The sequence below is a fragment of the Phragmites australis genome, chromosome 1, assembly GCF_958298935.1.
Source record: "Phragmites australis chromosome 1, lpPhrAust1.1, whole genome shotgun sequence".
NCBI lineage: Eukaryota > Viridiplantae > Streptophyta > Magnoliopsida > Poales > Poaceae > Phragmites > Phragmites australis.
In genome coordinates this window covers 48806594-48827775 of record NC_084921.1, presented here as the reverse complement: position 1 = coordinate 48827775, position 21182 = coordinate 48806594, and the positions used below count along the sequence as shown (strand labels likewise).

The following is a 21182-nucleotide window of genomic DNA, read 5'->3' as shown; positions in this document are numbered from 1 at the left end:
TGTCAGACCCGTCCAAATTACACCCGGCTTAATCGACAATTAAGTCGATTAAAACGGAGGTAATTCCAGCAGTCCCGATATATTCTCAACAAAACCCAAGATCACAGCATATACCGTTTATAACATAGTTTGATCACAAGATATGAACAGAGTGCAATTTTTTTAATTTTTATAACATAGCTTGTTCCGAGTTCTAGTTTCTACTTAGATCAGAGTTTTCATATGCAGCGAAAATATATTAATGAAACAAACGACCAGTGGCACCATTGCCCATAAAGCACCACTGAGACTAGCTCAAACATTCGATCTCCACACCTGGCCATGTCTAGCATCAGCAGGATAAAGTACCCATATACGAGTTCATCGTTACCTATATCAACTTAAGGGAAGCACCTTGAGTAAGAAGATACTCGCAAGACTTTCATAATATGAGTATATACTATCCTGACTCTAAGGATAATGCATTGAATTGAATAGCAAGGAATAGCTACAAAGTTAAGTTGACTCAGCGGAATATACTTTAACCAATGTAAAGACATGAACCACTAGCATTGACTGACAATAAACATAAATTTTAATAAAGTAAACTTGCTTAACTTACATAAGTACTAGCACATGCTTCTCCTAGAAGACCACATACTTTCCATTCCTTTTCTTAAACCGATCAAAACCTACGATGTTACCCAATGGACATAAGCATGCTCATAACTGTGAACGCAACAATTCAAATTATCCTTACACCCTGCAGGGTTACATCTTTACCCACACGAGTCGAGTTCATTCTCTTGGTCCCCAATATAACCTTTCTCATACCCGAAACTATCAACTTTGCATATGCCCCTATGGCACCGGGGTTGCCGCGAGCGTGTCCCGAACACCTTCGGCTCCCGGCCACCCTGAATCTTCTCATCCTTTTTCTTATGCATCATAGGGCCACAAGTCAAGTGTTAGCACGGCATATGATAATCAATTTATCTTACCATTAGATCGACATGTGGTAAGTATGGGAAATGCTTAAGCCAAATGACATCACAGACGATGCTTAAACGATGCAAGTGGTCTATGGCACTTGGGTCTTCTCTCCCGAACTATCCCTGACACCCGTTCACATCTCGTCTCATTTTTTCCAACTCATCATCCTAGCTTATCATTCCTTTGTAACAGTAGTTGAAAGTCTTGTAGCTCGTGAACGACGGTGGTATCCATCGCTTGACTTCTACCGATAACCTATGCAAAGGCTAAGTAATTCTCGTATCACTTTTAAGTTGGGCCATGATACGTTATACCTAGGCTACAAGGACCAGGATTAACAACTTGATCAAGGTAGGTACTATGCAACGAATAGGATCTACTCGACTCCTGACATCGCCTCGCAAAAATATGCATATACGATATATAGCAAAACCTAGTAAATTGACCAATAATTCACAAAAATATAGGAGAGATATGATAGATGCTTTCCTGTGCTTACCTGATGTTTCCTGCGTAACACTCACAAAACTCTACTTGTTTGCTTGTGGATTCAACCACGTGAAACTCCAAAACGCTAGTTTCTAAATAAAGATGACAGTGCATCGTAATGAGTATGATAACATGCAACAAAAGATGCTCTACAGTGTAGAACCGAAGTGGAGATGCAATGTATCATGACATGGGCTTTAAGCATTAAGGATTTCCTTAATTTAACAATTTATGGATTTAATTAAGCTTAAACCAAGATCAATTCAAATTAGAAAGTTAACTATGTTTGAAATGTGTGTGTGTATTTTTAATGAACATGGCATAATATAATAAGATTAACAAAATTGATTTCATCTATTTTGGAGTTACCAATAATTAATTATGATTTGATGAAGTGTAAACACATTTTATAAATCAAAGAAATCTCTACACATATTTCATGGCTCCTAGTATTTTTAACATGTAGATCATGAATAAACAAAACTAACAAAATTGGTTTCACAATTTTTGGAGCTATATTCAATTTTCTATTTTAGCTGATTTAATAGCTGAACTAATATTCTATTTTGCATTTTTGATTTACCTAATATTTAAATGCCTAAATTACTTTTTCACCTAGGGGACGCTAGCCACAGAGGCTGACCATGGGCCCTGCTGGCTGACCCAGGTCAAAGTCGACTGGAGGTAGGGCGGCACGGGCGAGCTCGCTGGCGGTAAACAGTGGAGTGGCTCGGCTGGCAAGTGGCACCAGCGACACCAGCGTGATGCGGGAATCATGCCGGTGGCACATGTGGTCGACGGTGAGGTCCTGGTAGTGGCCAGCAATGGCAAGTGGCGGCAGCTGCACGACGATAGCTAGGTCTAACGCGCCAATGGCGCAATCGACCCGGCCGAGTATCCCTACAACATCTACACGGACGTGGACGCAACGTCACAACTAGTTGCCGATGTGGCCAGCTGCGGCTCGGCTGGTGGCGCGAGCACACAGGCGGCGGCGGCTCGGCCACCATGGACTATCGCGTTGGCGACGGGCTGATGAGAAAAAAGATGCGCGCGTAAGGAAGAGGTGAACGAGATGAAGCTCACACCACAATTGGCTGGGACGAAGAGACGATGTGGTGGCTGTTCAACGGTGGAGTGGCGAAGGAAGGCGCCGGCGACGAAGAAGACGACGACACGAGCTTCAATCCAGCGGAGACTGAAGGCATTGGATGCCTCGGTGGCCGGCGATGTGGCCGGTCGGCTGCAAACGTCAACGAAAGCGGCAGCCGTCCTCTCCAAGCTGCCGGTTAAGATAGAGGAGGGAGAGGATGACAGTGGAGCCGTGATGAAAAATGACCAGCAGAACAATACTTTGGTTTCTCCTTCTCTGATCCAAATGAACACCTTTCCAAGGCTTCAAATTTCTACGACAAATTTTGTTGTACTCTATAATTCTTGTGCAATCCATTGTAACTTGTTTGACCTAAAAAGCCTGAGCTAATTTTGAATTAGAATTCTCTAAAAATGCAACTTATTCTAACTTGCATAGATTTTTAAGCCTTCAAAATAATTCCTAAAATTTAGGAATGTGCAATCCATTTTAACTTGTTTGACCTAAAAAGCTTGAGCTAATTTTGAATTAGAATTCTCTAAAAATGCAACTTATTCTAACTTGCATAGATTTTTAAGCCTTCAAAATAATTCCTAAAATTTAGGAAAATCATTAATATTCTTCACATGTCATGGACTAATTTATAAAATTATTACCAACCCTATGTTTCTTAGCAATTTTGTGAGTTGCTTCACAAGGCATAAATTATTATTAAATTTAACTATTTTTTGTTTAATCTTTAATTGCATTAATTATTTGCTCAAAACTTTAATTATTATGCTAATGATACTCATGAATACTTAATAATATATTTAAAAACTTTGGGCTGTCACAAAATCACTTCCAGCAGAGAATTTAAATTAGAGAGAGCTCTACCAAACAAACTCTTAGCAATGCAATGCTTTTGCGATTTGACTGTCTGGGCTTCAAAGATTGCACATTTTGGCGTGTGAGGCTGGAGCCCTTGATGCCTCTGAAGAAGTTTGCTTGAGTAGATGTGGCTTCTCCATATTTGGAGGTCGCAAAGTTGAGTGTTTCGGTGACTCTATTTTTGGATTTTCACTAATGATTTCCCATTAGGGAAATTGCCAGTCCGATAGATTTTTTGTCAGTTCCAGTAGCCGTGTAGTGATGGTTTTGACTCTCTCATTTGGAATTATGTCCTCTCACTGTAGAATTTGCTCCTTTCTTGGGCTATTCTGATGTTGCTGAAATTTCACTTGACATTTCTCCCTGGACTACCAAATTGGCCTCTTCGATGTGTGGGTTGCTCATTTTGCTATCAGATTGGTTCCTTGGTGGCTCCAGGCCTCCAGTTTCTTATTCTGTGCCTAGAACTAGATTGTTGCATGAGTAAAATTACGCTAAACATTTGCTGCTGCTTTAGCTGAAACGCTGGCCATTTGTGTTGCTTCTGTGCAGCGGGGAAGTTGGAGAACAGCCAGATCCCGTCGCGGGGGGACTCGGCACTGTACGACGGGAAGGAAGCAGGGCTAGATCTTTCCAAGAGAATGTATGATGCTGGGATCATATCGGTTGAGTTTTTTTAATTATATCCTTCAATTTTATGAACCAAGCACGTTTTTATTGTTGACTCCTGATGTTCTCTCTCACACACACTGGAACAGATAGTTGGGCAACTTATACAGGGTTATATTTAATCTATGTGTGCTTAACATCCTTTATGGTCACTATTCATTTCTTCCAATGTCTCTGCATTAATAGAATTTTCACTAATTACTGCAGGCTCAAGATATTTGTTCCAATTACAATTTCAATGTTTCCTGTCGTTTCTTATCTCGGTCGCAGTGAAGTAGATCAATGACACCCTAGAATGCATGAGCCGATTGCATTCGTCTTTGCTCTCATTCGGGTCGAAAGTCTCACAATTTTATAGCGTCATGTCAAAAATGGTGATATGAAGGGGAGAGGTGAAATAGGGGATGGGAATGTGAGCTACCGTGTGAGACATGAGTCTATCGATCTAGGAAAGGATGTTGTGGTGAGTCCAATAGGTGGTATTGGATAAGTATGGGTAGTTTTACATTTTAGACAATACATTCTTTATTTTTTAATTTTTGTATATTGTCTTCTCAATTTATTTATTTATTATTTTTAGCTGAACTTATTTATTATCTTCAACAACACCATATTTTGTTCGCAATGTGAGGAACAAAATAAATATTGAGGCTAAGATTTGGAAACCATGGAAATGTACGGGGGCACTTTACTATCATGTTTATGGCAAAATAATTGAGAATATTACTATGATGTATACTATCTTTGATTAAGATATATTTGCACACCATATTCTCTTTTCGAGTGATATACTATTATTATAATAGCACATGCATTCCAAATATTTAGATATTGTTGCAACGTACGGATATTATATTAGTCCTATGATAAAACTCTAGTTGAATTCAAGATGAACCAGAAATTAGAATTAGAAGAACCGAAAGCTGCATCATGTCAGGTGCCAGGAACCTAAACTCCAAATCTCTCTTTTTTTCCATCAAAAAACTCCAAATCGCTGATGAACGCATTGCCCAAGTCCGAAATGGTATCAGTTTTACTAGTAGCTTTTTCTACAACCTCTCCAAAAAGAGAACTATACAAAGAAAGCTTAACTGTGATAAAATGTACCAAAAGTAATGTCAAGAATGGGATTCGAACCCATGCCCTTTCGGACCAGTACCTGAAACTGGCGCCTTAGACCAACTCGGCCATCTTGACACGATGAACTAGCCGGTGGATTATGTAATAACGGATATGAGCCATTCATGGGACTTCTACTGTGCGACGTCGCAAATCTTATACTGATGCCGATCATCAAATCAGCTTGTTTATGCACAGACAGCCGAAAGCAATTAGCCAGTGGGGGATCAGGAACGATTCGGCTAGCACAAGTGTACAACCAACCGGCCATGTGATCTTTTCCAGGGAGACAGACGCAGACTCCTCTTGCCCAAATCATAATGATCGCTGCCGTTCCGGCCGAGGCGCACCATCGTAACGGCGAAAGGTCCCACAACTGGCAGCAAATTAAGCTCCTCGCCCCGTGCAGTGCGGTACAGAGATGACATGTTTCGCTCGCGCACGCAGCAGGAGGCAGATAGGCAGCTCCCGGCCCCGGGCACCAGCTGCTTCCCGCGTACGTCGACAACTACGTGCAACTGCGCTGCGCGTTCACTCCGTCACTGACCGAAATCCTCTGGGCCGGGTAGCTCGAGCAGTTGCCTCGCGAGAGCGACTCTCAACTGTGCCGCACTATGCGGCTACGTGCAACTGCGCACTATGCGGCAGTCATGGCCTCGCGAGAGCGACTCTCAACTGTGCAGCTAGATCGAGCTGATCCAGCACTGCACCGCACTGCACGTCGCCCTGCTGCCCATCCACATCCATTGATGTGGGCTCTCGAGCAAGGACGATGGCATGGCATACATGGATGGCCCAACATTGTCGAGTAGCAGGAGTGCAGGGTGTGCAGCACTACTGCACCGACCAACCAGGGCTCGGATAGTAGAACAGCGCATGCGTCACATCTCAGCGAGCTGTAATAGTTCGCCAGTACCGTGTGCTGAGATGGGCCTCTCTCCATCGAATGATTGAATCTCGGGTTGATCTGCGTATATAGAGCGTCAGCACAAGTTCGGCATTCCATTTTGAAGCGTTAGTTAGTTATTCGATTACTGATTAGGTGTGATTTAGGGACCGCGGATCGATCGATTAGGCGATGTCTCTTTCTCCTGCTCGACTACGACCCTAATCTGCAAGCTGCTCTGTGCTCTCCAAACAGGCGCTGTGGAGCCGGGGAATGGGCGGCTAGCTAAGCTGGGGAATGGGCGGCTAGCTAAGCTGTGGAATGGGCGGCTAGCCAAGGGGGAGTGTTGGGCGGCCGGCAACTTGGACGGCTGGACTCTACTACCAAACCACGCTCTACTTGTCATGTTTATCTGGATCAACATCAATACATCATCTTCGCCACGTAGAAAGACGACGACTAGACAAGCAAGCAACCCACTAGCGTTGCATTGCGCGCACGACGGAATGCGTCCGAGGAAAGCAGCCGAGCCGATGCATAATAGTCCCTTTTGCATCTGGCCTGTACTTCTCTGCCGTCCAGCTCGTGCTAGTCCTACACTCCCTACTACCACTATAGAGTGACTAGGGGGCATAGCTGCTAAAATTACTCCTTAGTTTAAAAATATAAGATGTATTTTATTTTAAAAAGTCATCAAAATTAAATTTTATCTATTAATTTCTCTTATAATAGGTTGTCAATTGCTAAATTAATATCATATTAAAAGTACTTTTAAATATAATCTATTGAAGCAAAATTTATATACTAAACATGCATATAATTTTACTAATAGTCGATCAAAAGCTTATAATATGTTGTCGATTGCTATAAAATCGATATCACATTAAAAATATTTTTAAATACAAATCTATTAAAATAAAATTTATATACTAAAATGCATATAATTTTACTAATAGTCGTCAAAACTTATAATGTTTAATTTTTCATGATCAAATACGTTTTATATTTTTAAACAGAGTACTATGTTCCTTGCACCCGAAACTAGGGTCTGACGACGGACGGGCACGAGTGGGATCGGTCGTACCCTTCTGTGCTGTTCCCCCATGATATTGGCGTTTCTTATACTACTATAAGCAGGGGAACACGTTCCCACCGAGGTCATTCGTGCTTGTAAGTTGTGACCCTGCATGCAGTGCCACGTATGCTTTTTTTTAAGAGTGAATCATATAAAACTATGAGTATTATACTATTTGTAATATAAAACTACAAGTATTATAAATAGTAATACAAAACTATAATTACTGTATACTACAATTATTTGTTATATAAACTCAATTTTAATTAGATTTATCCAAAAATAATCTTATGTTTCTCCAAAAATATTAAAACTTTTTGTATGTATTCCATAATCTGTGTGTAACCTATTTAATTGGACTCGCCTAAAAAATTTATGTAGAATTTAAAATAAATTTCTCCAAAAAGACTACTTTTATAACTTCTAACAATTATTAGTACCTCAAATAAAATTTCAAAAATATGTAAAATTCACTAATATTATTCTTATATAATGAAATAATTTCTAAAATTATTTTGATCCCTAGGTTATATAGCGAAAAAGTGAGTTCCTTTGTAATGCTCCATTTATGTACTTATAAAGGAACCCACTTTTTCACCATATAACATGGGTCTAGAAATTATTTTAGAAATTATTTTATCATATAATAAGAATATTAGTAATTTTTTCTATATTTTTAGAATTTTATTTGATGCACTAACAATTGTTAAGAGTTATACAAGAAGTATTTTTTAAAGAATTTTAGGTTAAATTCCACATAGACTTTTTTTGGTGAATCCAAATAAAATGGGTTTCACATTAATTATGAAACACATATAAAAAGTTCTAGGATTTTTTTGAGAGACATAAGATTATTTTTGTGAATTTAATTAAAATCAGATTTTGAGTGAAATTAGTGCATAATATTTATAGTTTTGTATTATTATGTATAATATTTATAGTTTTATATTATAAATATCATAATACTTATAATTTATATAATTTTACTCTTTTGTTTACGGTGATTAACGTTTGTCAGGACAGACAGCGGAGCAAATCTTCTTGAGTGCTCTGCACGTTGCAGAGCCCGCACTGATAAAAACACGTACACGTACTATACCACCAACCATAGAATAATGGAGCCGTCAATATTAGAGTGGAGAGAGGCCTAGTAAGGTACACTAGGATCCATCCTTGCCAATCAAAGCGCGAAGGGTCGAGCATTGCAGCTAACAAATAAGCCTACACCGGTTTGGACGGCGTCGGCGCCTGGCGAGTACCGCGCGCGGGTGCAGACGTGCCGTGGTAGGAGTTGTTTTTTTTGCCCCAAGGGATTGGATTTATATTAAACCAGGAGAATAGTAAATCCCCATTTTACAGAACAAATTTCTAGAGAAAAAAGAAAATACGTTCAAAATCAATCAGGGCATCTTTTTTTCGTTCCGGCACTCGTTGTTGTTCATCACCATCGATCAGAACACCAAAGTTCAAAAATAAGCCTGCAACCGAAGCCGACAAGGGACCCTAACCTTGTTTGTCGCATAAGCCAACACCACATAGCCACACCCGGATGTATCTAAAACTTCTAAACGTCCATCAATATTCACCACGTCCAAATCGATTCAGCAGCACTGATCCGCCACCATCACCCTCAGAAAACCCAAAAGCAAATGGCTAGAAGCAGGAACCACGACCACCGACATAATCAACGACATAGTAAAAAAACCCACCAAAATGGATGCTATAGATCTCCAACCCAAACACTTGAAGATGGAGAACAACTACCGCACAACACCTCTATCTCCACCTTAGGTAAACCTAACCATAACTTACCTAAATTTAAGATAAAAGTAATGGATATGTACATGGATTGTCGATCTCACAGGTCCCCTACATATTCAGCGTCGGAACTGCTACCGGAGGCGATAAGGAGCTGACGAAATCTGACATCGAAAATCAAATCGCCATTCGGTCACCCTCTTTAACTGTAGCAAAGGGGAAAGAAGGGTGGAGAGACTGTCTGGTCCTGCCTGCCCCTTGTTGCCCAGTGGTAGGAGTTGTTAGCAGTAGTAAAATGTCGGGCCCGGCCGGCCGGCCGGCCGGCGAGACGACGAGCCAAAACCGGCAAACCGCGTCGCGCTGATGAATGAATCGATAACGAATGCTTCGCAGCCGGCGGGAAAGGCCCCCCGCCTTTGAGCTGCGGTACTTGCTCTAGTTACGTGGCTTCAATGCGCTGCCTCCCCTGCTTGCAACGAAAGGCAGGCATCGCATTCACCGCGTGTATCCTTTTGCTGCCAGGAGCTGTAGGCTCGTGGGACTTCCATCCTTGCCGATCGAGTCCCGGCGGTAGATGAAAGCATAACTCCGATGGAATCCACGTGGTACTCATGATTGGACACTTGCTTGGGTCGGATTTAACCCTCCATTTAGTTTCTACCTCACGGTGAAAATAGCGGTCGAGGCAGTTCAGATCGTGTTGCTGCTGCTAAATGCCAAGGCATATCTTTCATGGAAGACGTGTAGCGAACTAATCATGGGGTGTACAATAGTCGATGTGCTTTCACAAAAGGTGCTTGTTTTCGGCGCAGTATAGACCAAAGTTCCGGCCGCGCGGAAAGATAACTGGAGCGTCGAAGTTGTCGGGTTTAAACAGAGTACGATGCATCTGAAGTGCAACGGTCGTGCTCGCGAACTCAACCGATGTACAGTGCAGTACAAAGCCTCTTTGCCTGTCAAGCTCACAATGACGTCAGGACACTGTATTGCGTCCGCACGCACGAACGCGCTGTATCAATGGCCACCGGTGCATCGGTGGGGGAGTATCTCAGCTCATAGTCATTATCAAGGAGACTTCATCAAAGAGTTTATCTAGAGTCCTTATGCTTTGCACTTATTGAAGAAGCTAAAAGTTCTCAAAGGACTTAGACCTCTCTGTCCCCCGCCTCATGAGAAAAGAGAAGTAGCTGGTTTTCGGAGGAAATATTTGTAAAAGAAGAATACAAACTGTAATTAGCTTGATACGAAGTGACCGACAGTTAATGTTGGTGTCAGTGATGGCTGCGCTGACATCTCAATGCAAATGGAGGCCATTATGATACCTAGCACAGTGTGACGTCGCAGTTTACGACCAACTAAGCCCTACTCTTTAAGACAATTCACACTATTGTATTTACTATGGTAGATAATACCTTTGAGTAGAGATAAAAGTATTCTAACTCGACTCAAAATGTGTGATTCAACCAGTCTAGATCTCTGTGATATAGTGATAACATATGTCACTATCTCTGTAAGGGGCATACTAGTATACTTACACCCGATACAACACTATAAATACAGAGGCCATCAGCCCTAGGGGACCAATCTTTTGGTAGAAAACTTATGGGTTCTCCTTTCTCTTCCCTTCTTCTCTAAACTTGAGTCTCATCTCCAGAAGAGACTTTCACCGCACTTGTTCGTGGAAGGCTTTTTCTTTCACCAACAACACGTCGTCCGTGGGGACTCGAACATAGAAGTACAAAAAGTGGTAGGATGCCACCCAAAAAGAATATCACCAAGGCCACAACACAAGCGGTCGACTCCCTGACCACCCCTGTACGGTAGTCTACACAACCACCACAACTATGCAAGCTATGTACACCCACCAGTTCCGCCACCGAACGGAGTGATGACCCTCTGGCCACCACCGACCCGATGGTGGCCCTAGCCCGGACTGGCCTGGAGGTCCCAGCCGGAGCGGAGGTTTTCCAACAATGGCATAGTGAGGACATCGCAGCACCCCAAGGGGTTACGGTCGAGGTCGCGCCCGTGCAGGCTGTCATTAGTGGTTTTGGGTGCTCGAGCCCAGGGAAACTAATGTCTAGGCCCACCCTCGTGGCATCTCTTGTGATGGCGCCAATGACACATTTGTCGAGACGACGTCTTCTGAGAATCTGGCTGTTCGGCAACCTCCTCTACATCCCTTGATGGAAGGGGGCTCTGGAGAGACCACATGCTCTGATACGCGCAGACCCTGCTAACACCGACGCTGACCACATGCTCTGGTACCACAAGAAGGGTACTGGTGCATCCTGTATGGAGCTGAGTATGGCCATAATACCGAGAATTGCTGAAGCCTTATAGCCTTCCGGACGGAGTACCTCGAGAGGCAGGCGGGACGCTTGGTAGGGGAAAGAGCCAGTGATAGGCAATCCAGGGGTCGTAAAACCGGAACGAGATGCACGGGTAGGTCTTCGGACCTTACCGAGCCCCCCTCGACCTACTCTACCTCCTCCTACTCCGTCACCTATGGTACAATACCCTAGCGATAAGGATTGAGTCGCACCAACAAAATCCTAGCCAGAACGGAGTCCAGCAGGCCCTCAGCGTAGGGGTCCCTCCTACACCACTAGAGCAGTTTGGGGCCTCCGGAGTGCCTCCTACGCTAGGTTCAATACTAGGGGAGTTGGCTATGACAAAGGATGAGGGCTCCGATAGGAGGACCCTGGGTATCCAGAAGGTCAGTGAGGCTAAGACCGTTCGGTAGACGAAACAGGTCAAAGAGATCAACCCTTTCCCTTTCTAGGAGCTACGAGGACTTTCGGACCTCCAACCTTGCCGAGGAGACCTTATTTTGGCAAAGGTACGTCCATAACCACCTAGCAATAACTTGCCTAGCTGGTTAAATTTTCAAGATAAAAGGGTAGCGTACTCTGAAAGTAGTTAGCCTAGCTGTTGAGGGCCTTTACAACAGATAACTAGTTGGTAACAATAGTAGACAATAAAACTTAAGCTATATCTCTATTCAATAGTAAACAATAGAACTTAAGTTATATCTCTGTTCAATCAGTCGACAGTAAAACTTAAGTCACATCTTTGCTCAAATAGTGCACAACACTTGAAGATCTCCGCAACACGAGGATGTTTTGAAAACCTCTACAACACGGAGATATTTTTGAAAACCTCCACCACACGGATATGTCTTAAGAAAATCCTCCGGCACCTTAAAGGCGATAGCCTCTGTGCCAGAGAGATAAGAAAACCCTTCGGCATCTTGAAGGCGATAGCCTCCGTGTCGGAGAGGTAAGAAAAACCTTCGGCATCTTGCTCAGTATTTTATACTCATACTTGTCTTAGGTGTTAAACGCATAATCTCAAGCTCATGATCAAGATATCGACAACTGGGTGCTATGCGCAGGAAATTTTGGGACATATCAATAGTGTAGTGTTTAATATTTTGTTTACATCAAACTAAGTTGTATAAGTAGATACTTAACCATATAAATTATGACTTTTCATGTAAATAAAGCTTCATCTAGTTACTCTATAAACCACAAATTTTATTTGAGTATTTTTACCTTAACATGATTATAGGTTTTTAATCCATAATTATATGGCGGCTGTCGCGTGGGCCTGTGTTTGGGGTGTGACAGTTATATTAGGATATCCTAACTATGAGGTTGGGCTGGAGCTAGTTCTTTGGCATCTGCTCACCCCTCCACACCTCGGGGCCAACAAATGAGGGGTACTCTTGGGAGAAATACCACAGCTCATAGACATCACTAAGTAGACGCCATAAAGAGCTCATCCGGAACCTTTAGGCTCTGGACTCTCTGAAGAAGCTAAAAGTTTCCGAAGGTTGTGGACCTCTTCGGCCACCGCCTCTCGAGACAAGAGAAGTTGCTGAACTCTAGAGGGAATATCTGCAAAAACAAAACACCAACTGCAATTGGCATGATACGAAGTGATCAGTAGTTAATACGGGTGCAAGTGGTGGCTGCCCTGACATCCTAATGCAAGTTGAGGCCACTCTGACATCTAGGACAATGCGATGTCACAATTTACGACTGGCCAAGCCCCATTCTTTAGACCAGTTCACACCATTGTATTTGCCATAGTAGATAATATCTTTGGGTAGAGGTAAAAGTATTCTATCTAGACCTAGACTATATAATTCAACCAGTCTAGATCTATGTGATATAGTGATAACCTGTGATACTATCTCTGTAAGAGGTATACTAATATATTTATACCCGATATGGTACTATAAATATAGACCCATAACCATCAGGCCTGGGAGAATCAATCTTTTGATAGAAAACTCATAAGTTCTCCTTACTCTCCACTTCTTCACTAAACTTGAGTCTCCTCTCTAAAAGAGACTTTCACCGTATTTATTCGTAAAAGACTTTTTCTTTCACCAACAGCATGCAAACAAGCTCGAAAACTAGTGCACAAACACAATTAATTTTGACATACCACACCTACACTTTTCTTAAGACATACTCTGTCCGATCATAAATACTTATCGTTTTTAATTTTTTATTATCTTCGACATACAATTTTTATTATTATTTTTTATTATAATATAGTTATAATTTCTAATATAAATTTAGTATTATAAAAATATTTTTCAAAATAAATCTACCCGTATGATTTTTATATTTTCAAACTAAATATTTTATAAGCTATTGACCGTACAAGTTTCAAAACAAGTATTAATAAGCGGAGGCAGTATTACACGTATGTGCTGTAGAGCTTGGAGTAGTAAAAACCAGCAGGAAAAATGCAGGCGCATACACAGATTACCGCATAGAGAAGTGAAACTGTACGGCACTAGTAGCGGAGTGCGAAATATCCGTGACTAGCCCAGCTGGCGCTCTCCGGTTCCGAAGCTACAAGACGACAGGCACAAAGAACCCCCCCGGTTCAGCCGCTTCTTCCCTGCGACAGCGACGCGTCCCTCCCATCTCTCTGCGTCACCACCATCCACCACTCCCACTGCACTAAACACTGGAACACTTCCCCCTCGCGCGCCACCACCATAAAATCCACCACGAACCGGCCGAAACCTCACTCGCGAATCCAACACAAAAACCCATCACCACACTCGCATCACATGCGAGCATAGGCCCCCGGTAGCAAGTCGCAATCACCACCATGCCGCCGCCGCTCGTTTGTCTCCTCCTCCTCCTTTTCTTGCTTGCCGTGCCGCGGCCGTCGTCTGTCGCCGCTGAGGTGTCGAGGCCGGGCGGGAAGCCTCATGTGTTCCCACTGCGGGCGCGGCAGGTGCCAGCGGGGGTGCTACCGCGGCCCCCGAGCAAGCTGCGGTTCCACCACAACGTCAGCCTCACCGTCTCCCTCTCCGTCGGCACGCCGCCGCAGAACGTCACCATGGTGCTCGACACCGGCAGCGAGCTCTCCTGGCTGCTCTGCGCGCCTGGCCTCCAGGGAGGAGCCGCCAGGGGCGAGTCGTTCCGCCCGAGAGCCTCGGCCACCTTCGCCGCCGTGCCCTGCGGCTCCGCGCAGTGTCGCTCCCGGGACCTGCCGGCGCCGCCGTCCTGTGACGGGGCCACGCGCCAGTGCCGCGTGTCGCAGTCCTACGCGGACGGGTCCACCTCCGACGGAACGCTCGCGACAGACGTCTTCCGCGTCGGCGACGCGCCGCCGCTGCGGTCCGCGTTCGGCTGCATGGCCACCGCGTACGACTCCTCCTCCGACGGCGTCGCGACGGCCGGGCTGCTGGGCATGAACAGGGGTGCCCTCTCCTTCGTGTCGCAGGCGAGCACACGCAGCTTCTCGTACTGCATCTCCGACCGCGACGACGCCGGCGTGCTGCTGCTCGGCCACAGCGACCTCCCCTTCCTGCCGCTCAACTACACGCCCCTGTACCAGCCAACTCTGCCGCTCCCTTACTTCGACCGCGTGGCCTACTCCGTCCAGCTCCTCGGAATCCGCGTCGGCGGTAAACCCCTGCCCATCCCAGCATCCGTGCTCGCGCCGGACCACACTGGCGCCGGGCAGACGATGGTGGACTCTGGCACGCAGTTCACCTTCCTCCTAGGGGACGCCTACTCCGCCCTGAAAGCCGAATTCTTGACACAGACCCGCCCCATCCTCCCCGCGCTCAACGACCCCAACTTCGCATTCCAGGAAGCGTTCGACACCTGCTTCCGCGTGCCCGGGGGGCAGTCCGCGCCGTCGGCGAGGCTCCCGGCCGTGACGCTGCAGTTCAAGGGCGCGGAGATGGTGGTGGCGGGGGACAGGCTGCTGTACAAGGTCCCCGGCGAGCGGCGCGGGGGCGACGGCGTGTGGTGCCTGACGTTCGGGAATGCGGACATGGTTCCCCTCACGGCGTACGTGATTGGGCACCACCACCAGATGAACGTGTGGGTGGAGTACGACTTGGAGCGCGGCCGCGTCGGGCTCGCGCCCGTCAAGTGCGACGTCGCCAGCCAGCGCCTCGGCCTGATGCTGTGACGCCGCTTTGGCCCACCGTAACCGCTCCTAGGCCGGGGTTGGTTCCTCTAGGGCCGGGAGGAACCGCCGCCTATAACCTTAACCAGCCAAACGCTTCTGGGTTTGGAACTTGTATCACCACTGCGCACTGGTGGTGCCTGGTGCGTGTGGCATACTGGCATGTACAGTTTGTAGTGGAAACTCGAAGCTGAGTGTGTCATGTCTTCTCTCTTTCTTTGACTGAGCGAGTAGGGTTTTGAATGTAAAGATCGACATGTACATTATGTGTAGCACCGAGATAGGCAATTAAGGGTGAATATGTGTTTTAATAAATTTCTTTCGAAATCGATTGTTTTCTTCTATCGATCATTCAAAGCATTTCAAAACCTTAATAAAAATAAAAACAATAGAGAGACTATTTAAGAAGAGAAGTTTAGAGATAACTTGACTCTACAGATGATATATGACATATAGTTTTAATTCAAGACTATTTCATGTATCTTAGTATACAAAAGCTTATAATTTTAAATCAACACGAGCTACCTAGAGAAGAAAATCCTCTAATTTGATAGAATAGAGGTAACATAATTTAATACCCACTTGTACACGTATATGTGCGAATTTGATGTCTCTAACAACAAATAGAATACTTCACAAGTTGCTGAAATTTCAGTCTAAAAATCAAAACGAAAATTACATAGAAAAAACTTGCAACAAAACACGGAGCTAATAGAAGAATATTAGAAGGAGATGAATTCGAATACACGAGAAAACTTGCACTTCATTTCAATAAAAGGTCAGCCCTGTTTAGATAAATTACAAAGTATTTCTTCTAGGCTAAACTTATCCTCTCCTCTTCTCTAAAATCATAGTTTTCAAGCATACATGACTGACTCACTACATCTCTATAGCATTACCCCTCTATTTATAGGTATAGGGAGGTAGCTTAGCCCTTAAGTTTACTTATTCTCAAAATAGCATTCGCTTATAATAGCCTCCTACCTACCATCAAGGTATTTTGGGTCCATCTTGCGCTCTATCTATTGAACGGTTGTGACACATTTATGACTTAGCTTCACCTCGACGCTAGCTCTGCGATGATGCCATGTGCATTTCACCCCTACACGGTTTTGGGACCAAACCACAAAACCGTCTCGCACGCTTCTCAAAGCATAACTCGCAACTGCTTACTTTGACCTCAAGTAAGGATTTCGATGTTGACGTGTGTACTCCGTCTTGCAATCTTGACCGTCAGCAAGTCTCTCCCGCTCCCGATCTCTTGGACTGTCTTGTCACTTACACCGGCATCCCGTTCGCTTGATTTTGTCAATACGCCATCTTCATCCTTTCTTTTAAGCTTTGATTGATCTCCATGTGTACAGTTAGGATCACCTTTGACTTCGTCCGGCCTCCTCAATCGTCTGGCACCAAGCACCCCGCTTGACCCTGATCATCCTGCCGTCGATCGTCAAGTTGCATCCATCACCTACACATCATGAGACAAGTAGTCATGTATCTCCAAAACACCATGTAAATTTATCACAAGTTAGTTCATATCAAATCATTGTTGAAAAATAGTCCAAAGAAAAATGTGAATACTGGATGTTCTGGTGTGTACAACCTCTAAACACTAGACCATTCGGTGTGTACAATCGTTCATTCTCTAGAAACCTCTTGGAAACCTTCTAGTGAGTTAAAAGTCCATCATCAGATCATCCAGTGAATACAACTGCATCAGACCTCATTTTGCAATATCTCTATTAAATGGTACGGTGAAGCCTCTGGTGCTCACACAACTCATTATCGGACTGTCCAGTGTGCATCTTCTATTTGGCACAAGAAACATACTTCTTTTGAAAACTGTCAGGTGTTCACATCCTCTTAACATCAGATCATCCAGTGCAACATTCAAATTTTGCCGTCAAAGAAGGAACACTCTGATGTGCACTACCTCTGATCACTGGACTATCCAGTGTGTAGAATAGCACTAGCATTTAAAACCTTCATCTCTATTAAATGTTCCAGTCCTATCTCTAAGTGCTCACCGAATTATCCGGTCTATATAAATTTCTACACACCGAACCATCCGGTAAGTGCAATTTTTCTTAGACTTTGACAGAACTGTGCCAACTCTATTTCATTCAATTTTGGTTAGTCATGCTTATAATTACAATATATATATATATATATATATAATATATATATATATATATAATGACATTCTTCACTTAATTATTTGATTAGTTCTGAATGACTGATGCAGCATCGGATAATTCTTCTAAATCATCGGTCGTTATAAGTAACACAACGACTTGTAGACTGCTACTGTGCATCTCTAAAAGATTAACTCTGTATTTCTACATGTGCTCAAACCGAATCTCTAAATTTAAGCTCCTTAAATTTCATTCATCTATATTTTATTATTATTTTATAAATAAATAAAAAGTTGCAACGACTATATTTCCAACGAATAAATTGTGTATATATTTGAATTTTGTTTGAATTTAAATTGAATTAAAAGAAGAATATCACATGAAATGATAAAAATGTATAAAAATAGAACATTACAAAGGAACTCATTTTTTCACCATATAACTTAGGACTATAAATAATTTTAAAATTAGTCCATCACATAAGAAGAATGTTAGTATAATTTCTAGATTTTTGGAATTTATTCGAGACCCGAACAATTGCTAGAAGTTATAAAAATATTATTTTTGAAGAATTTTAGTTTAATCTACACGACTTTTTATATCAATCCAATTAAAATAGATTATACATTGATTATGAATAATGGAACATATCCAAAAAGTTTTAGAATTTTTGGATTGATTATGGATAATAGACACATAAAAAAATTTAGGATTTTTGAAGAAACAAAAGATTATTATTTTGAACAGAGAAAATGAGAGAGAAAAATTAGAGAACTTGAGTACTGTTCACAATCTCCTTCCTTGGTCCGTTCTGTCGTGCGCGAGCATAAGATGAATGGCTGAGGCTGCGTCGGGCAAGCGGCGGTGGCTATGTCGGGCGAGCACACGAAGGAGAAGGCAAGCTCCTTTTTCGTTCCACAAAAGTAGCGAGTCTGGAGAGAAAATAGCGAGCCCAAAAATTAGCGAGGGGATAGGGAGTTAGTTGGAGATGATTTTGTTTGGCGGATTCGCTATTTCTGATGATGGGGAGTCGAATAAGAAGCCGATTAGGGTTGCTATTAGCTACTTTCGAGTTTGCATTAATGTCGTTTAAGAGACACGAAATGTCCGAGGCAATCCGAGCATGTGACGATGACACCTCCTTGTGTTGTTTGTGCTCGAGAATTTCAAAACGCTTTTTGGTCCAGGAAAACCAAACAGTAGACAAGAAAGAAGAGAATGCTCAGGAGAACGTGTGTTCTGTTCCCGACACAAGGTGATAAAGAAGGCGACCGACACGGGTTTGTCGTCGTGATTATAATACAAGAAAACTCTACTAATCTACTTGTATTAGTATCTACTGTGCAGTTTTGTTTATGATTAAAGAGTGAGGCATACCATGGTTTCCCCTTTCTGCCTCTTTGCCATGTTTGAATTGAAATTCAGAAAAAGCTGCATCGAGCGTAACAAACTAGAATGCTTTGTGTCATGCTATAATATTAGGGCGTTGCTATTTAACTATTTAACAAACACTTATTTTTTTCCTTTTATTTTAGACAACAGTTGTGACTCACAGCATTTCTTCAACCTTGAGACCCTTTTCTTCAACCTCCCACCTCTCTCTCTCTTTCTCTCTCCAAGCGCGAGACTCCCCGCCCCTGTTGTCCTCACTGCACTAATCCAGCTTCGTCCGGCCGCATCCTTACCTCCTCGCCACCGGCACTATCCACCGGCTATCCTCCGCCATCCGCGATCGACGGCGTCCCTGCTACCTCGTTGTCCCACCCTTGTGCCCGCCTCTTCCGTTGAGCTTGACTGCCTTCTTTGGAGCTTTTTTTAAACCCGGAATCCATAAAATCCTTCTAAACCCGAAAACCCCTCTTCACTAACCCATCGCTTGTTTTCAGCGACTAAAATTTAGGAGTACTGGTAATATTAAGAGCTGTATGCTAGCAAAGGAATATGAGCAGTGAGCTGTAAGTTTAGCACAATGAACCATGCAATGCCATAGGGGGCAACAGAGAATTCCCTCTGCGATAGGAAGCAGAATCCTAGCAAAAATCAAAAAATAGGCAACATACATCATCGTATTTGCTAAAATAGATAATATAGCGGTGTATTTACAAATTTAGCACATGTATTCGGCACCTCAAACACCGAAAACCCGATTTCGGTATGCGAGGCACCAAAAAACGATGAGCCCGCCTATATTCAGCACCTGAGGTGCTGAGAATGCCCTGTATTTGGCTCCTCATGTGCCAAATACAAGCCGGCTCTGCCATGTGTTGCTTTCGTTGCTCACGTCGCGTTTTATCTTGTGTCAGTTCGTGTCATCTCTCTGCATTTAGTATAGTACCTATTGGTGATAGTGGAGATGAATAAAGTATAATAGCACAACTTTGTTTTATTAAGTCACGAGCAAATAATAAAGAAAGGAACTTGATGAGTGAGTGTGTGTCATTTTGTGTCATCTTTCTGCATAGAGTGCAGTACCTACTGGTGATAGTAGGTCTGAATAGAATGCAGTAGCACAATTTTATTTTATTAGGGTACGAGAAAATAAATAAATAAAGGAACTGCATGAGTGAGTGTGTGCAAATTTGTTTCAATGTAATTTTATCGACAGTTTATTATTCATTTAATGTATTTGTGTGGGTAACATTTTAGTGAAGTAACGCTGGGAGGATACAAATTCTAATTTGTCGAACAATAATAGTTGTGAAGTACGATTATCACATAACCCGGCATATAGGTTATATAAGCTGATAAACATTACATGGAATATGGGGTTTTTTGTCGCTGCGCGAATGGATCCTTACCATAAAGATATGTGTGGTACGCCTAAAAACTAACTTAATAGTACGTTGCTGCTAAACATAACATGCCTGAGGGAATGAAAATAGACTGGGTTACAATAAATGCTCTCTATTGAGTGCATCTAGGATATTTGCTCTTTCGTAGGGCATCAGAGCCCTCTGCTTTAGCGCGATATGCCCTCTCCCGCTTCCTTTCCCTCTCTACTTCATGTGCCTTAGCCGCAGCGCGCTCCTTCGTTGTCTTCCTCAAACACTCCTCCTCCTGACGCTTAAGTCGTAGTTCCTCCTACTATTACTCATACTCCTGACGTTCATACGTTTCACTCCTCCACTGCATGCTTATGTCGATCCACCGCTTCTAGTGCTCATTTTGCTCCACCCCAGCCATTCCATGAAGTCACAGATTGAAAGAGACTGGATAAATAAAACAAGAAGGGAGATTAGTAAGATATTGCATGAAATTGTACGAAAAGTGTTACATAAGTGATATACGTCGCTATACTGGTGGGTACTCGTACGGTCCATATCGAGGCTTATCGTACTGGTAGTTAGCACATAAGAAAAAGCGTAGTCCATAGGTGTAGGAGATGTCCTGGGACTCACGAAGCCTACAAGGATCGTCACAGAAGCACATCGGCGGTTCGACCCCCTATGGGATGAAAATCACCCAATATTCTTGGGTGAGCTTGGTGGAATTGATGAAGATATTGCAGTTGAGAGAGCTGAGGAAAAAGTGGTCCATCCATGTATGAGGGTGAGGTTATATATGGTGGTTGAGGGTTGGTGCATGGACTGAGTGTATGGGCTTGGCTGGGGGCTGAAGCATAGGATTTTCTGCGAAAGCTAGAAAAATTGCGGCATTGAT

General features: G+C 43.3%; 1 protein-coding gene and 1 non-coding gene across 2 annotated transcripts; one reads left to right on the top strand and one right to left on the bottom strand.

Annotated features, from left to right (window-relative positions):
• Positions 1-5209: 5209 nt before the first annotated feature.
• TRNAL-CAG (transfer RNA leucine (anticodon CAG)) lies at positions 5210-5290 on the bottom strand. The gene has a single exon. It is a non-coding gene; the product is annotated as a tRNA-Leu (tRNA).
• An 8529-nt stretch (positions 5291-13819) lies between these two features.
• On the top strand, positions 13820-15714 carry LOC133924356 (aspartic proteinase PCS1-like). Its single transcript, XM_062369851.1, has one exon. The coding sequence runs from the start codon at positions 14071-14073 to the stop codon at positions 15388-15390; it is 1320 nt and encodes a 439-aa protein (XP_062225835.1). The 5' UTR covers positions 13820-14070; the 3' UTR covers positions 15391-15714.
• Positions 15715-21182: the final 5468 nt, after the last annotated feature.